Genomic DNA, 17918 nt, shown 5'->3' with positions numbered 1-17918 from the left:
ATCCCCTGCATTGGAAGGTGGATTCTTAAACAGTGGATCACCAGGGAAGTCCCCCAGCTGGTATTTAGAGACAACCACTTTGGAGTCAGGCTCTCTGGGCCACAGATCTGGAATGACAAATCTGACACTGATTCATTGGGTAAAATGGCACAAGTCACTCTGCGTCCCTGAGCCTCAGTTTCCTCATCTGTACAAGGGGTATGGTGATGGCACTGACGTGTGGAAAGGAGAACAGCATGTACAAAGGCCCTGAGGTGGAGTTGCGCCCTAGTCTTTAGAGCCACATGGAAGAGGTGGGCAGCTGGAGTGGCATGATTAAGGAAGACAATGGGAGGAGGGGATGGCAGGGAGGTGACAAGATCAGATCATGCAGGGCCTTTTGGGCCACAGTGAGGACTTTGGCTTTTACTCTGAATGAGGTGGGAGCCATGAAGGATTCTAAGCAGAGGAGGGAGCTGATCTGATTCGGGTGTTCCCAGGCTCCTTCTGACCATCGAGGGGAAAACAAACTGTGAGGGGTGAGGGCGGGAGCTGGGAGACCAGGTATGATGGGGGCTGGACTGGAAATAGGCAAAGAGGAGTGGAGAAACCCGCCAGTCTTTGCTCATCTTCACGTTTCCTGCCCAGCAGCTACCAGCAGCCTGAAAGGTGAGGCAAGGACTTTAGCCTGGGAGGCTGCAGGTTGCAGCAAGGGTAACCCGGAGTGGGGCACACCAGGGCGTGATGAGCAGGGTTACACCTGGCATCTCCCGGGCCAAAGTGGCTGGACCACTTGGGAAGGTGCGTGGGCTGCTGACACATGTGTGCGCATATCACATGCCAGGCTGGGAGCCACTCTCCTGTGCCCTCAGGAGCCTGGGGCCCCACAGTCCAGGCCTCCCTCCTGTGGGCTCAGGATCTGACACTGATCCACTGGGCAACTGGGGCAAGTCACTCTGCTTCTCTGGGCCTCAGTTTTCTTTCTTTCTTTTTTTTTAAAGATCTTTTTTGGTGTGGACCATTTTTAAAGTCTTTATTGAATTTGTTACAATATATATTTTTAAAATTTTACTTATTTATTTTTATTGTTGGCCGTGTTGGGTCTTCGTTGCTGTGCACAGGCTTTCTCTAGTTGTGCTGAGCGGGGGCAACTCTTCATTGCGGTGCATGGGCTTCTCATTGCGGTGGCTTCTCTTGTTGCGGAGCACGGGCTCCAGGAGCGTAGGCTTCAGTAGTTGTGGCACGCGGGCTCAGGAGTTGTGGCTCGCGGGCTCTAGAGCGCAGCCTCAATAGTTGTGGCCCACTGTCTTAGATAGTCCGCGGCGTGTGGGAGTTTCCCGGACCAGGGCCCCGCGGTGTCTGGCAGGCGGATTCTTAACCACTGCACCACAAGGGAGGTCCAAATTTGTTACAATATTGCTTCTGTTTTATGTTTTGTTTTTTTGGCTGAGGCATGTGGGATCTTAGCTCCCCGACCAGGGAGCGAACCCTCACCCCCTGCATTGGAAGGTGAAGTTGTAACCACTGGACCACCAGGGAAGTCCTGGGCCTCTGTTTCCTCATCTGTAAGAGGGGGGAATAATGACAGCACCCATACACAGGAATGGGAACAGCACATGCAAAGGCCCTGAGGTAGAGCTGAGCCCTAGCATTCTTCAGCCCCCAGTTCCTAGGCCCTTTTCTAACCAGGGCTAGAAGGGCCATCAGGAGGAGGCACCTGGGCATGCAAAGCCTGGGAGGTGAGCGAGAAATTGGCATATGCAGGTGCTGAGTGGGGGCTGGAGAATCCACTAAGACTGCTGCCTTGGGGCTGGTAGAGGAACCTTTGGGGAGAGATTTTAGACCACATACTGGCCAAGACATCCGCACATCCTCCTTGCACTGGAGGCGGCTGGGCCGGTCCAGCCTCCCAAACTGGCTCACTCAGGTCCCACCACCGGGTCCTGTGTCACATCTCCTAGCGCCTCGGAGCCCAACTGGACTCCTCTGCCCTCACCCCAGACTGGGGCACATCCCATGGAGACCCCTAGGTAAGCGCCTGAACATCCCTGTGCCTCAGTTTACTCATCTGTAAAATGGCGGAAAGGATAGGTCCTCCCACATATCAGAACTACAGGGCCGTGCTTAATAAACGCTCGAGATTATAATTATTATGGTGATTATAGTGATTGCTAGCCAGAGGGCAGAAAGAGCAGCCCCCGGGAGGAAGTCCGAGGCCCCCAGCCTCAGTCCCGTATCCTCTCCTCCCCTGCCCCTCCTCAGTTTCCCCAGGCCAGCCTCGAGGGCCGCAAAGGCGGCCGGGGGACCCGCGCCCCCTCCGGCCAGCAGGGGCAGCACGGAGCGGCCCGGGACACCCGGAAGAGCCCCGCCCCCGGCCCCGCCCAGCCCGGGCTGCCCAGAACCGGGAGACGGCGGTGGCGGCGGCCACGGCGGGGACGGTGCGCGGGGTTGCAGCGGCGGGGTCGGCGGCTGGACGCGCGGAGCGCCATGGCGGTAGCCGAGCGCCGCGCCTTCGCGCACAAGATCAACAGGTAGTGCGGCCGCCGGGCCCCCTCCCGGGCCGCCCCCACGTGTCGGAGCCCCGCCCCGGGGCGGCCCGGCCCTCCCTCTTCTGGGCGCCCCCCATTCAAGCTCCTTCCGCCTTGGCCAGCTCCGGCCCGCTTCCTCCGGCCGGGGGCGCAGGCGTGGGGAGGTGGGGAGGGCGGGGGGGTTCCGGGCTGGGGGTCGCGGAGGGGCTGCGGGCGCGGTGGTGGCTGAGGTCTTCCCTTGGAACCGGTGGGACGCGTGGGGGCGTGCCCGGGGGGCCTTCCTGGAGGAGGCGGCGCGGGGAAAGCGCTGCCCGGCGCCCTCCGCGCGTCCTACCCATCTCCTGGCCCCTCCCCCGGCCCCCTAGCTCTTCAAGCGTGGGAGTTGGGGGGCTTTTTCCGTCGCATCCTCTGGGCCTGGTGTGGGGCAGGGACGCATCAGGCGCCGAGATTTGGGAACAGGATTGGTGCTCCTGGCGGCCTTTGAACCCCCTCGGGAAGTTTCCCGTGATCTTCTCCCCGCGAGGGTCCCGTGCCCAGCTGTCTGGGGGGCAGGGGACAGCTGTGAATGTCCCCCCGCCCCCAGCCCTGCTTCAGGCTCTCCCAGCACCGGCTGGACGCTCTGGAGATGGATGGTGATTGAATGGAAGGAGTGGGGGCGGGGGACGGAACCAGCTGGTGGGCAGACGGGGGGAGGGGACAGGCGCCAGGCGCTGGGGGATCCATTTCCGTGGCCACTGGTGATTGTAAGAGATTGGCCAGGGAGGGGGATGTCAGACTCTCTGGGGCTGAAGAGCCTTTCACCCATTCGGGTCTTTGCCTCCAATAGTGGGTTCAGAATCTGCTGGGGTGGGGGGTGTTTCTCTCACAGCGGGGCAGGGGTGGGGTGGGGTGGGGCGGGAGGCGGGCAGGGACCTCCCCTGATCACCCCCAGGTGAAAGAGTCAGCCCTGCCCTGACGGAGACACAAGAAAAGATCCCACCCTTGGGGGCAGATACAGTGGGGGAGGCAGAGGAGAAGCAGGATAAAGTAGATTATATGTTAGTGGTAAGTCGTATCAGGATATACAAGGCAGAGAAGGGAGATGGGGAATGTGAGGACTATTTTAGATCTGGGAGGCGGGTCAGGAAGGCCTGGAGGAGAAGGTGGCATTTAAACAAAGATCTGATGGAGGTGAGGGAGGGGTCCATCCCCAGACATGGGGGAAGAGCAGTCCAAACACAGGGAAGGGCTAGTGCAAAGGCCCAGGGGCAGGAGCAGATGTTCACAGAGCATCTGAGGAAAGCCAGTCAGGCTGGAGCAGAGTGAGGAGGGGGGCAGTGGGAGCAGGTTGTACAGGGCTTGTGGGTTGTGGGGAGGAGTTTAACTTTTACCCTGAGTGAGGTGGGGGCCATGAAGAGTTCGGAACAGAGGAGGGACGTTGTGACCTGGTGTCTGGGGCATAGTGGTTGGGCAATTTTTATGTTCTGCTATCTCCGTGTCTCTGAATCGTTCCTCTCTCTTGGACCTTTGGTGTTTCTGAGCTTGGGGAAGTTATTGCTGTCTGTTTTTTTGCCTCTCGGTCCCTATGTCCTTGGGTCCTGGCGTCCACTCAAGTGAGAAAGAGAGGCCCTGGGTTTTGCCCTGGGGAATAGTTGCTCTATAGAGTTCAGGGTAAGAAAAGCAGAGAAAGATCCTGGGGCCCCAGTGAACCACAAGCAAATGGCTCAAGTCTTCCAGCCACCCTCTGACAAGGTCTCCTCAGCAGACTGGTGGGCACCCAGGTATCTACATGCTCAGACCTAGGCCTATATTCATCTGCCTGTTCATTCAACTATTCATTCCACAAATGCCATATTAATCTGAATATTAGACAGTCCCCCAGTTTCCTAATGAACAGGTCCATTTAAAACAAAGATTTGGGGGGACAACTTAAAAATACAAACTCAGGAATTCCCTGGTGTTCCAGTGGTTAGGACTCGGCGCTTTCACTGCAGGGGCCCGGGTTCGATCCCTGGTCAGGGAACTGAGATCCTGCAAGCCGTGAGGCATGGCCAGAAGGAACAACAACAAACTCTTATGAACGTACACAACACGCACAAATAGTATTGTATGCAACATAATGTTCTTTTTTTTTTTTTTTGACTCGTACTCTTTAAAATAAAGTCCAATCTGGAATGGTGATAACGACCAGCACTTTTTTTTTTTTTTTTTTTTTTTGGCTGTGTGGCTTGGCTTGCGGGATCTTAGTTCCCCGACCAGGGATCAAACCCATGACCCCTGCAGTGGAAGCCTGGAGTCCTAACCACTGGACCGCCACGGAATTCCCATGACCAGCCCTTCTAATGTGCTTATCGCATGCTGGTCCCCATCTGAGATGTCACTAATTGTCACCAGAGCCCGTTGACATCGGTAGAACTATTGAAACCAAAACCCAAAGTGGTTAGGTCACTCTCAAGGGTCTCTCGGGGGGGGGAAGTAGCCCAAGAGCGTGTGGCTCCAGAGTTGCGAACAGTCTTGGAAACCGTGCCTCTTCCTGCCCTTTCCTGTCCGCAAGGATGTCCATGCATTCTTCCCGGGCTTCTGAGAGCAGTGTCATTATTTTGCCCCTCAGTTGTCTGATGTGGGGCAGTTTGCCGTTCTCATTTAAAGAAATGCTTTGTTGGAGGGGTGGGAGCACAACCAGACATACATTGACGAAATTCCAAAAGTACCTGTGGGATTTCCAGGAAATATCTTCCTCCCACTCCTGTCCCCAAATATATTTGCAGACGTGAGCTTAGGCGTAGGTGATTATTTTTTACCTTTAAAAAAATTGTAACAGGTGACATGTAGACAGAAAAATGCTAAGTTTAAGTAAGGAGTAATCATGAAACAAGTGCCAGGGGAAAAGTCACTCGGATCAAGACGGGCTGTCTTGGGAATTCCCTGGCTGTCCAGTGGTTAGGACTCCGTGCTTCCACTGCATGGGGCACAGGTTCAATCCCTGGTCGGGGAACTAAGATCCTGCATGCTGTGTGATGCCGCCAAAAAAAAAAAAAAAAGACAGGGGCCGTCTCTACCTTCCCAAGCCTCCCCACTCCAGCAGGCCCCTCTCAAGGTGATCTGCACTTGATTCTGCCCCTCAGGGAACGGCCATGCTCGTGGCAGGTACTGTTTCTTCCTCACTTACATTATGGTTTCTCCATCCAAGTTGGCTTCCTATCTGCAGTGGGTTGGCTTTGTCTGTTTAGAACATCTCATCAACGGAACCACACAGGATGTCAAGTCCTATGTGGCAGCGTAATGTCGGCAGCATCTGTGCTGCCGCCTGTAGTCTGGCTCATCCTTTTTCATTGCTGCATACTATTCCCCCCGCTTCTTGTGTGTTCTCCATCTTTGGTCCAGGATCTTGTGAGTTGTTTCCCTTTGAGGCTGTCACGATCAGAGCTGCCATGAACATTCTCGGCCATGTATTTCCTCCTGAGTATCTACGCCTCAGAGTGGAATTGCTGGATTGGCATATTTTCAACTCTGCCTGTAAATTTACAGATGGTTTTCCAGAGAGGTTCCTCCAGCAGCAGATGAGGGTTCCCATTGCTCCGCATCCTTGCTGGCACTCATATTATTTGCCTTTAAATTTTTCTGTCAGTCCAGGAGGGGTAGGGTGGGATATGAGGAGGAATCTCTTCATGGTTTTATATTTACTCATTTTCTTCCCTCACTCTTTACAGAAGTGGGAACACAGCATCAAGGCTTAAGCCATTCTTGTTTCTGGTTTTGTCATCCTCCTCCCCTGTGAGGGTAGTCCTCTGTTAATCTGGCCAGCCCTGGAGGGGAGGTACACAGTCTCACATGAATTCCCAGTGATGCCACTGCTTCATGTTTCCCCTCTGAGCATCTCTTTAGTAACACATAGGGTTGTGGAGTTTTCACCTTAGAAGGATATATCTCACCAATAGCTAAAACCCACCACCTGATCTTTGCAGTTTCCCTCATTGAATGCTGAGATCCCTTCCTGAGAAAACCCACTAAATTCAGCTCAGCATTTCGCCTCCCTTTTTGAAATGTGGTCCACGGGAACATCTGAAGCAGATCTGATGTGGGAGTGAGAAAGAGAGAGGGGTTGACGATGACTCCCAGGTGTGGGTCCCAAGCGTCCAAGAGAGTAGGGCTGCCCTTAGTGAGAGAGAGAGGATGATGGGAGGGCAGGTTACGGTCATGGGGCAGATTTGAGGATCTGTTGGTGTTTAGATGGTGTTGAAGCCTCGAGACTGGATGGGACTGCTCTTCGGAGTGGGGAGCGGGTGAGTGTGGACAGGGAAGGGGCAGGTTCTGGAGCCCCTGTTCTTGGCCCTGCTCCCCATCATGGAATGCCTAGCGCTAAAGGACTTTGACCTCCAGCTGACCAGGGTTCAATTCTGGGCACCGCTGCATTCTGCTGTGTGACCCTGGGTGCCTCACGACCCCTCTCTGAGCCTCACTCACCTTTGGTATACAAAGCAGGGTCAGGAATTCCAGTTTCCCAGGATGCTCTGTGAGGCAACGTGGGGACAGCTAGCTTTAATTGAGCACTTACTATGTGCCAGGCCCTACACTCAGAACAGCTCAATAAGTCGTGGGTACTGTCCCGAGCCCAGAGGTCCAGAGAAAAGATGTCATTCACCCCTGCTCGCCCAGCTCCAAGTGCAGGCTCTGTGACTCAGTAAACTGGCTCCCGTGGCCACACCATTGTGGACCCAGCCTTCTCCCACTCTGGGGGCCTCACTCTAAGGCCCGTGGCAAGATGAAGCTGGAGGCTCAGCCCTCCCCACCCCCCTCCCTGTTCTGGGGCAGCAGCTGCAGAACAGCTGGGACCAGGGCACAGACAGGTTCCCTGATACGGCATCTTTCGTAAATCACCCCCAATCCTCCTCTGTGTGCCCATGCTTCCAGAGGAAGTGGCCTGGACTTGGGGAATTTGAGGACAAATCCCTAATTTTTCCTCCCCCCAAGCATCGCCTGGCTTGCAGGATCTTAGTTCCCCAACCAGGGACTGAAGCTGGGCCCTCAGCAGTGAAAGCACGGAGTCCTAACCACTGGACTGCCAGGGAGTTCCACAAATCCCTCATTTTTAACATTCTTTGAATTTCCTACAAGCTTCTCTTCCCTTCCCCGCTTCCCCACACCTCCCGTCCAACAGAAGCAAGACTCTGAGACAGTTGACAGAGAAAAGAAATAGAATCCAGGGACAGAGAAGGAATGAGGCTGGGGTCTCAAATTGGAGGCCCCACATTGGATCAGGGTCGTGGCCAAGTTTTGTTTGACCCACACGGATTTGAGTTCGGAGGCTCACAGGCAGGGCTGAAGCTCCTAATTATCCCCACTCCACACCTGTCTTTCCTGGGCCCACCTCACACATCCGTTGCATTGGACGCTTGTGGGCCACATTTGCAATCCTCAGCATAGCGCTTTATGGGGCACAACTTTTTATTTTTATTTTATTTTTTAAAATGTTTATTTATTTGGTTGCTCTGGATCTTAGTTGCAGCATGTGGGATCTAGTTCCCTGACCAGGGATCGAACCCGGGCCCCCTGCGTTGGGAGCACGGTGTCTTAGCCACCACACCACCAGGGAAGTCCCAGGGGTACAACTTTTTATTAAGAAAATTTCCAAGCATAAGAGAAAAGAGGGAAGCAGGAGCGATTGAGGCCTGAACCCCTCAGCCGTTGCCTTGCCTTCCTGATTTTAAGAGAAATTGAGGCCCAGAAAGGTTGTTCCACCTGTCCAAAGCCACACAGCTAAAAGATAAGGGGCTTCCCCCAACTGACAGTAGATTTACGCAAGTTGGACCAAGAGGGAGATTGGAAGGGATTCACTCATTCCATCAAAAAAACATTTATTGGGCTTCCCTGGTGGCGCAGCGGTTGAGAGTCCGCCTGCCGATGCAGGGGACACGGGTTCGTGCCCTGGTCCGGGAAGATCCCACATGCCGCGGAGCGGCTGGGCCCGTGAGCCGTGGCCGCTGAGCCTGCGCGTCCGGAGCCTGTGCTCCGCAACGGGAGGCCACAACAGTGAGAGGCCCACGTACCGCAAAAAAAAAAAGAAACATGTATTGATGGGAATTCCCTGGCAGTCCAGTGGTTAGGTCTTGGTGCTTTCACTGCCGTAGGCCGGAATGTGATCCCTGGTCGAGGAACTAAAATTCCACAAGCCGGGCTTCCCCGGTGGCGCAGTGGTTGGGAGTCCGCCTGCCGATGCGGGGGGCGCGGGTTCGTGCCCCGGTCTGGGAGGATCCTGCATGCCGCGGAGTGGCTGGGCTCGTGAGCCATGGCCACTGGGCCTGCACGTCCGGAGCCTGTGCTCCGCAGCGGGAGACGCCGCGGCAGTGGGAGGCCCGCGTACCGCAAATAAATAAATAAATTAATTAATTAAATTCCACAAGCCATGTGGCGCAGCCAAAAAAAAAAAAAAAAAATTGATTGAGCATCTACTATGTGTGGGATCCAGTGCTGGGGCCTCCACAGGGACAACACAGCCCTAGTCCTGTTTTCACAGAGACCCCAGGGAGCAGGGATTTCCAGGCCCAGAGAACAGAGCCCAGCCTCAGAGCCTTTGCACTTGCTGTTCCCTCTGCCTGGCACACTCTTCCCCCAGATAACTGCATGGCTCCCTCTCCTTCCAAGCTCAGCTGAGGGAATTGAGAGCTTGGGGAATCCCTGCCCCTGTAGGGTTTGTTCGAAATTCCCGTGCTGGCCCCCTCCGCTGTGGGTCTTGCCCCTTCACCCTCATCCTCTGGGACTCTGAAGGTCAGTGTAGATGCAGGCGGCCCATGAAGGCCACGGCACCGACCTTGGTGGCTGGGTTGTGCTCTCTGAGAGTCATGCTGGCCTCTTACACACAGTCAGCCTCAGTCGCAGACTCCCTGAGAAGGTGGGTGTGTGGCATGCCCACTGAATGCCAGGCCCCCTGCTCAGCTCCACTGGTCTGTGAGAGCAGGGCAGCTACAGATGGATAAACTGAGGTTCAGAGGCAGAAGTGACTTATCCGGCAAGGGTGGAACGGTTCTCACGTTCCTGATGAGAGGCAGAGGTCCTCCAGATGAGGAAGTAGAGGCCTCTCTCCAGACCTGGAAGCCAGTCCTGGTGGGTCAGGACTCAGAGCCCGGGGGCCAGGGGGAAGAAGGACGCGCAGGAATCAGTGGCCCTCAGGCCCTGCCCAGCAGCAGCCCTCTATCTGTGCTTGCAGGAGGAAAGGGGAGATGTATGCGCCACAGCCTTGGGGCCCACACGCTGAGATCTGTGACTCCTGAAGCCTGGGTTCTCTTGGCCCGGAGCCTGATTTTTTTTCTTTCCATAGCCTGGATTTTCCTCTCATGGAATGAATTTGTCGGCTCTGAAGCCCCGGTTCCCAGGGCCCCGCTGCCCAAGTTCTCCTGCCCCCAACTACCCCCTTCCTGTCCCCACAGGACGGTGGCTGCCGAGGTGCGGAAGCAGGTGTCCCGGGAACGCAGTGGCTCTCCCCACTCCAGCAGGCGCTGCAGCAGCTCCCTGGGGGTGAGTGTTTGGGAGCCCCCCCCCGCCGCTGCTGTGGGGACCCTGAGGCTGGGAGGGACCCAGCTGTGGCAGGGAAGGGGGTCCCTGTCCTGGCCCAGCACTGTCCCCATTCCTGTCCCCAGTGAGCGTGAGTGGGAGGGTGGTGGACCCCCCTCTCTGCAGGGAGCAGCCCTGTGGGTGGTCGGGGTCATGGGGGAGAAGTTCAGCCTGCTGTGGCCCGCAACTCCTGCTGCCTGGACCACCCAGCTGGGGAGGGTGGGGAGGGCAGTCTGGGGGATGGGAGGTGCTTCTGGCTGCAGTGGGGAGGGGTGGGGCTCTCTCGCCCCAGGGCCTGAGGAGTTGTCTCTTTCTTTGCTGCAGTCCACAAACCTTTCCTTCCACCATGAGTTTCCTGCCCCTCCAGGCACAGGGTGTGATTTCCTGCCTGGAAAGAGGGTCAGGGCCGGCCAAGCTGGGGTGGGGGTGGAGTGGCTGAGGTCACTGTCCTCCAGGGCCCCTCCAGCTCCAACACCCTCCATGGCTCCCACCGCCCTCTTGTTTGTTCAAGGCCAGCCCAAGTCCACACTCACCCTCCAGCCCCCCGGGGCACGGGTCACAGCCACTTTGCTCCAACTCAGGTCCCACTGACTGAAGTCATTGAGCCACTGGACTTTGAGGATGTGCTCCTGAGCCGGCCGCCAGATGCAGAGCCTGGGCCACTCCGGGACCTGGTCGAGTTTCCAGCTGATGACCTGGAGCTGCTGCTGCAGCCCCGGGAATGCCGCACCACGGAGCCTGGGATCCCCGAGGATGGGTGGGTTCAGCCCCACACCCTCCCTGTCTGTAACTCCACCTACCTCTGTGCCCCCCGTGAATGCCCCCTTTCAACTCTTGGCTCCACTGTGTGACCTTGGGCAAGTCCTCTGCCCTCTCTGAGCCTCTACCTCTGTATCTCTGAAACAGACAGAAGGACAGGCCCCACCTCACAGGCCACTGGAAAGATTAACACTGGGCCCTGCCTCTGTTTATTACCCTGATTGTATTTTGTGCAGAAAGCTGGATGCCCAGGTGAGGGCTGCCGTGGAGATGTACACGGAGGACTGGATCATCGCCCACAGGAGGTGGGTCTGGCTCGGGGGCAGCTCAGGGTAGAGAGGCCAGGTCTGAGCCCAGAAGAGCCCATTGTGTGCTGCCGGTCCTCCTGTTTATCCACCCACCGTCCCTTTGAGGGTAGCCAGACTTCTCCGGCAGAGCACTGGGAGGGTGGATGGCCTTGCAGGCATCATCTGGACCTTGGAGGTGTGTCAGCACATCCGGGAGCCCTGGGGAGCCCTCATTCCTGATACCCACCAAGCCCCGCCTCCTCCTAGGTACCAGCACCTGAGTGCAGCATACAGCCCCATCACCCTAGAGACGCAGCGAGAGAGGCAGAAGGGCCTCACCCGCCAGGTCTTCGAGCAGGACGCTTCTGGGGATGAGAGGTCCAGCCCGGACGACTCGGTGAGGAAGCCCTGGGCAGGGGTCACTATAAGCATATGTACATGCATGGGCTGCGGCCCCAGCTCTCAAACGCATATGATGGGATGTAACCCAAACAGCCTTGAACCCAAAAGGAAATGTATCAGCCCTGTAAGTGAAAAGTTAAGGGTAACAATTATAAGCATTTATTAAGGGCTTAGTGTGTACTAAATGTTTTATACTTGTCCTTATCTTTCATCCTGTGAGATCGGGCAACACCCATTTTACAGATAAAGACAGAAGTTCCCTGGTGGTCTAGTGGTTAGGATTCGGAGCTTTCACTGCTATGGCCTGGGTTCAATCCCTGCTTGAGTCTTGAGCCTGTATTTTGTCAGCCAATATTTATTGAGTGTCTACTTTACCAGTAATAATCATGTCAAGAATTATTGTTTCCTTGTTACTATTTATAAATGTAGATGGAGAAACTGAGGCCCTTACGGTTGGGATCAGAGACCCAGGGTCACAGAGCTGAGCTGGGATTTGAACCAAGGTAGTCTGCTTCTGACCATAGCTGAGTCTGGGAGGTCAGGCAGGGTCCTGGGCCATTGACAGCCCCAGTGAGAACTCTCCCTCCCCTGGCAACAGTGAGCAGAGTCCCAGGGAAGGCTCTCATTGGCCCAACCCAGGCATATCCTGACCTTGGAGCCAATCCCTGGGGTTGGTACCTGTTTTGTTCTGATTGACCAGACAAGGGTCATGTGATACCCAGACTGGGAAGTCACCTCCCCACAATAGTAAAGGAGGGGGCTTCTCCAGACAGAAGGTTCTAGAAAGAGAGTCAGCAGAGCCCTCAGGTGACCCTTGTAGTGGTGACCCCAGCCCCGCCCTCAGCTTCCCCGTCTATAGGTTGGGCATGAGGACAGTCTCACCTGAGTAGGATGGAGATGCATTCAGCTGGCACTCAGCGCTTGCCCATTCTCTACTGCTGGCAGGATGACCCCCGGCACTCCTCAGGCTCCCCAGACGACACCCCACGAAGCAGTGGTGCCTCTGGCATCTTCGACCTGAGGAACTTGGCAGCCGACTCATTGCTGCCCTCACTGCTGGAGCGCATGGCCCCGGAGGATGTGGACCGGCGCAATGAGGCCCTGCGGCGGCAGCACCGGTCCCGTGCCCTGCTCACCCTCTACCCGGCGCCCGACGAGGTGGGTGCCCACTAGCCTGCACAGGCCCTGAGGTCAATACACATCCAACTGACATGTATCACAGTATATGATCCCAGCAAGATTTCCTGGCTGCCTACTGTATACCCTGCATTGTATACTTTAATTCAATGGCTTCTATTGGGTGCCTACTATATACCCCTATATTTTTCCACCCAGCATTTATTGGGCACCTACTATATACTGCTATATTTACTCAACCAATATTTATTGTAAGCCTACTGTATAGTCTTTTCTTTAATCAAACAGCATACAATCAACCAATATTTATTGGGTACCTACCGTGTACCCTTTTTATTTGATGACTTATTATATATACCCCTATATTTATCCATTCAGCATTTATTGGGCACCTACTGTGTACTCTATATTTTTATTCAGTGACCTTTATTTATTATACATACCCTTATATTTATCCACCCAGCATTTATTGGGCATTTACCGTATATTCATATTTATTCAGTCAATGTTAACTGTATGCCTACTGTATAGTCTTCTATTTAATTAAACAGCATTTGAGCAACTAATGTTTATCGAGCACCTACCATGTGTACCTATATTTATCCAACTAACTTTTATTAGGTACCTAGTATATACATCGGTGTTTTAATTCAGCCATTTATTGAATGCTTGCTGTATACCCCAATATTTTATTCAACTAGTACTTATTGGGTGTCTAGTACACGTCTCTATATATGTCCAGTCAGCATTAATCAAATACTTTCTGTATATGTCTATTCAACCACTTTTTAGTAGGTACCTACTACATACCTCTGTGTTTATCCAACCAAGATGTTTGAGTGCCAGTTATATAGCAGGCACTGGGGATACAGCCACGAACAAGATAGAGCCAGTCTTTGCTCTCCGAGTTCACAGCCTAGGGGAGGAGAGATACCAGGAAATGACAACCCAGAATAGTACCATGATGAGATGTGTGTCATTGTCCCTCACATGGCCCACAATGTCCCAGCCATGTGGCCCATTGCAGCAGGGCCTGTTGAGCATCTGGAACATCAAGTGGCTCTGAGTGAGGGAAGGCTTCCTGGAGGAAGTTCCAGCTAAGGTGCGACCTGACGATGAGCATGTATCGCCCAGGCAAGGAGGAAGGGAGAAGAAGGGCATTCCAGGTAGCGGGAACAGCATGTGCAAAGGCTCAGAGGCAGGGGACTGAAATAAGTTTAGTCAGCCTGCGGGTAGAGCTGGTCTCAGGCCACACATTCCAAGCCCTTCCTGGAGGATGTGTTCCCAGCTGCCCCTTCGGCTCTTGGCAGGATGAGGCCGTGGAACGCTGCAGCCGCCCGGAGCCACCCCGAGAGCACTTTGGACAGAGGATCCTGGTCAAGTGTCTGTCGCTTAAGTGAGTGTGCTGACCCATCCCTGGGGGGGGGACCATGTGGCTTATGGTGTGGCACACACTCGGCGCTCACTACTCGAGCTATGCCATTACCGTGTGCAGCCCTGAGACCTATGAGGACACCTGTGGGCTCTCAGGCTGGAAAATAAGACTCCCTTTTGCATTATTCAAAACCGCCAATCCTAAGCTCCAGTTGTGTGTCAGGCTCAGTTCTCAGCCCTCCATGTGTATTAACACTGACCTTCACCACAACATGCGATGTGGGTGCAGGTGGGAAACCAAGGCACAGGGTGGAAAGGTCATTGTGCCCAAGATCACGAGTTGTGAGGCCAGAGTCTGGCCCTCGCCCAGGCTGCTGCTAGGACCCAGGCTAGAGGGGGCGCTGGTGACCCTGGGCCTGGCTTCCAGCTGCCCAAGGCCCCCTCCACATCGCCCCCTGGGAGCAGCCAGCGTTCGTGGGAATGGAGCTAAACAGGATGTGGCCTTGGACCTGAGCCCGGCCCTGCCCCTCCCCAACTCTCAGTTCCTGCCTGGATGGGGGCAGGAAAGGGAGGTCCCATCTGGCCTGAGGCCCGGGTGGGCCTCCTGCCTCAAGCACACGGGCTGGGAACTGGCTCTCTGAGCTCATGCAGTCATTCAACAAACACTCATTAAGCATCTACTGTATGCAAGGCCGTGTAACTGTGGGATGACCACACAGGGCTCTGTAGGTGGGGGATACAGCACAAACAGAGGCCAGTAGATGTCTGGAGAAAGGAAAATTGAGGCCAAGAAGTGGGCGGGACAGGGCCACGCAGGGCAGTGAGGAGCCTCAAATTTTAAGTTTTGGGTTTTTTTTTATTCTTACTACCTTCTTTTTTTAAAAAACATTTATTTATTTATTTGGCTGCATCAGGTCTTAGTTGCGGCATGTGGGATCTTCTTTGCAGCATGCAGGATCTTCGTTGCGGCATGCAGGATCTTTCGTTGTGGCACACGGGTTCTTAGTTGTGGCTCACAGGTTCAAAGTTGTGGCACGCAGGCTCTCTAATGGTGGTGCGGGCTCAGTAGTTGCGGCGCGTGGGCTTAGTTGCCCCGCGGCATGTGGGATCTTAGTTCCCCGACCAGGGATCGAACCCACGTCCCCTGCATTGGAAGGCGGATTCTTAACCACTGGACCACCAGGGTAGTCCCAAATTTTAAGTTTTAAGATGTTTCCTTAGGAGGCACGTGGATGATGAGTAGAAATGAGCAGGGCAGAGTAAGACAGGGAGGCGGTTATGGGGGCTGTTTCGGCGATCGAAGATGGGACTCAGCCCAGGATGGCAGAAGCCGTAGAGGACACCTCAGGGAGGGGAGGCAGGGAGGCCCAGGAGTCGAGAATTTCAAGATGGGACTCGGGTGTGGGGGGGGATTGATGTGCCAAAAGCTGCCTCCATGCCAACCGCACAAGGGCCGTGGTTTCAGCAGGAGGGACTCTGTGTGAGTTACTTACTGAGGGAGGAAGGCGGGCGGGTGAGGTGGGGGAGGGAATCTCTCGGTGCCTTGGTTTCCCCTTTGGCAAAATGGGACAGGTCTTTCCTACAAGCCCTTGAATGGTGCTTCTCTGTGACCCAGTGGGAAACAGATGCCCCCCGCCCCCACAAAGCACCAAGGCTGGGCTGGACCTCAAGAGGGAGTGGGGTGTATGGAGGAGGGAGTGTCAAGGTCATCCTCTGCCAGAGAACCCCCGTTTACTGCAGGTTCGAGATAGAAATCGAGCCCATCTTTGGCATCTTGGCCCTGTACGACGTGCGGGAGAAGAAGAAGGTAGGAACCCCTTTCTTCCCTTTCCTCACAGTCCCCCTCCTCGCTGCAGGGTAGTGGGCTTCCTGGAAGTGGTGGCCCAGCTGCCTCTTGTGCCCCCAGATCTCGGAGAACTTCTACTTTGACCTGAACTCAGACTCCATGAAGGGGCTACTGCGGGCCCATGGCACCCATCCTGCCATCTCCACCCTGGCCCGCTCTGCCATCTTCTCCGTGACCTATCCCTCGCCCGACATCTTCTTGGTCATCAAGGTACCCACTGGGGCTGGCAAGGGGGTGATAATGGTGAAGGCTGCAGGCGAGGTCCCCACTCTCATGAAAGAAGACAGACATGTCACTAAGAAGGGGGATCAGGGCTGTCATGGGGGAAGTACAGGCAGCTGGGTGAGAGCCCAGAGGAAGCTTCTGACCCAACCCAGGTGGGGAGAAATCACCAAGGGCTTCCTTGGAGAGGTTACAGCTCAGCCGACACCCATGAGTGGGCAGCCTGGGGAGAAATGGCATCCCGGCACATGTGGGTGGATGTTTAAAATTTTTTTTAGTTGAGAGTTTTTCAGTTTATTAGAGGAAGAAAGACCTAGTTGGCACATTCGTTTGGGATTTTCTTTTTCCAGGAGTGAGTTCAAATTTCCTTCCCCAAAACATTCAGTTAGGTTACGCTAATGACATTAATTGAACACCTTAAGGCAGGCACTGCTCCCAGTCGGTTAGGCTTCACAGGGATTCTGGTCTTTGGTCCTCACAGCAGCCCCGGGAGGTGGGAGATGACATGGGGCCCATTTTACAGTTGGGGAAACTGAGGCACAGCACTGGTAAGGAATGTGCTCAAGGTCCCATAGCCCCTCAGTGGTCAGGATTGGAGTCCAGGCTCAGAGCCATGCTTGATGTGGACTCTGTTTATACTAACAAAGAAAGATGTAAATGTGGGGCGAAAAATGGAGTCTTGGGTTTGGGGCCGGGTTTAAAAGGTGGGGAGGGTGTAGCTGGTTGCCCAGGCTGAGAGCTAGCACTCAGTCCCAAGGACAGTGGGAGCCATGGTTGGTGTTGGAACCGAGAGCCCTAGCTGGATGGAACGGAATGTGTGGGAGGCTGTGAGGGTCAGGGAAGTTGGGTGTGGCTTGGGGAGGTTGCAGCCCCAGCAGTGCCTCACTGGCCTTGTCTGCCCCTCAGCTGGAGAAGGTGCTGCAGCAGGGGGACATCAGCGAGTGCTGCGAGCCCTACATGGTGATGAAGGAGGTGGACACAGCCAAGGTAAGCGTGGGAAGCTGGGCCAGGTAGTGAAGGGGTCCCCAGGCAGGGCAGATCCTGGATTCAGAGGGCCTGGGGCACTGAGATTGTGGGGTGTGTTTCCGGCGTCTCCCCACAGAACAAAGAGAAGCTAGAGAAGCTGCGCCTGGGGGCTGAGCAGTTCTGCACCCGTCTGGGCCGCTACCGCATGCCCTTTGCCTGGACGGCGGTGCACCTGGCCAACATTGTGAGCAGCGCGGGCCAGTCGGACCGGGACTCGGACTCGGAGGGCGGTGAGGAGGCGGGGCCGACGGGCCAGGGGCGGAACTACCGGGGAAGGGGAAGGGCGCCCTCTGCTGGCCGGACTTGGTATACCAGACCTGAGTCCGCACCGTCTCTGCCCCTCCCTGCCTCTCTCTCATTTCTGTCCCTCTCCATCACTGTCACTGTCTCCCCTAGAGCGCCGACCCACTTGGACTGACCGCCGCCGTCGGGGGCCCCAGGACCGGACGAGTAGCGGGGACGACGCCTGCAGCTTCTCCGGCTTCCGCCCAGCCACGCTAACTGTCACCAACTTCTTTAAGCAGGTGCCGTGGCTCGGGGGGCAGGGGGCTAAGGGCTACCCCCCTGTGGCTGCCCGGGTCCCGGGGACCCCAAGCCCCTCAGCCCTGGTTCACCAGGGCGGGTCCCTGCAGGAAGCTGAGCGGCTCAGTGATGAGGACCTCTTCAAGTTCCTGGCTGACATGCGGCGCCCGACATCCCTGCTGCGGCGCCTGCGGCCCGTGACCGGTGCGTGGTGCGCGCCCTAGACGAGACGTGTTACTCATACAGTCACTCAGCAAACCCACACTGAGCACGTACTGTGCCAGGCCCTGGGGACCATGATAGGCAAAG

At 55.6% G+C, this 17918-nt stretch overlaps 1 protein-coding gene across 37 annotated transcripts in view; it reads left to right on the top strand.

The window, feature by feature from the left end:
- The first annotated feature begins 1980 nt into the window (after positions 1-1980).
- Positions 1981-17918, top strand: part of DOCK6 (dedicator of cytokinesis 6) — a 43144-nt gene continuing 27206 nt past the window's right edge. For 27 of the 37 annotated variants that reach the window (XR_004475496.2, XR_004475495.2, XR_004475497.2 and 24 more), the window contains exons 1-13: positions 6717-6769; positions 9911-9998; positions 10616-10791; positions 11030-11098; positions 11348-11477; positions 12428-12640; positions 13930-14015; positions 15734-15800; positions 15900-16049; positions 16968-17048; positions 17164-17317; positions 17484-17611; positions 17720-17813. Coding sequence is in view for 23 of the 37 variants with exons in the window: in XM_033401135.2 (XP_033257026.2) it covers positions 6717-6769; positions 9911-9998; positions 10616-10791; positions 11030-11098; positions 11348-11477; positions 12428-12640; positions 13930-14015; positions 15734-15800; positions 15900-16049; positions 16968-17048; positions 17164-17317; positions 17484-17611; positions 17720-17813 (1489 nt within the window). In the remaining 14 variants the exon portion in view is untranslated. The other 10 variants (XM_049707149.1, XM_033401134.2, XM_004277382.3 and 7 more) reach the window with 10 other exon arrangements.

This window comes from Orcinus orca, chromosome 3, assembly GCF_937001465.1.
Source record: "Orcinus orca chromosome 3, mOrcOrc1.1, whole genome shotgun sequence".
Lineage (NCBI taxonomy): Eukaryota > Metazoa > Chordata > Mammalia > Artiodactyla > Delphinidae > Orcinus > Orcinus orca.
This window is presented reverse-complemented; position numbering and strand designations above follow the sequence as displayed.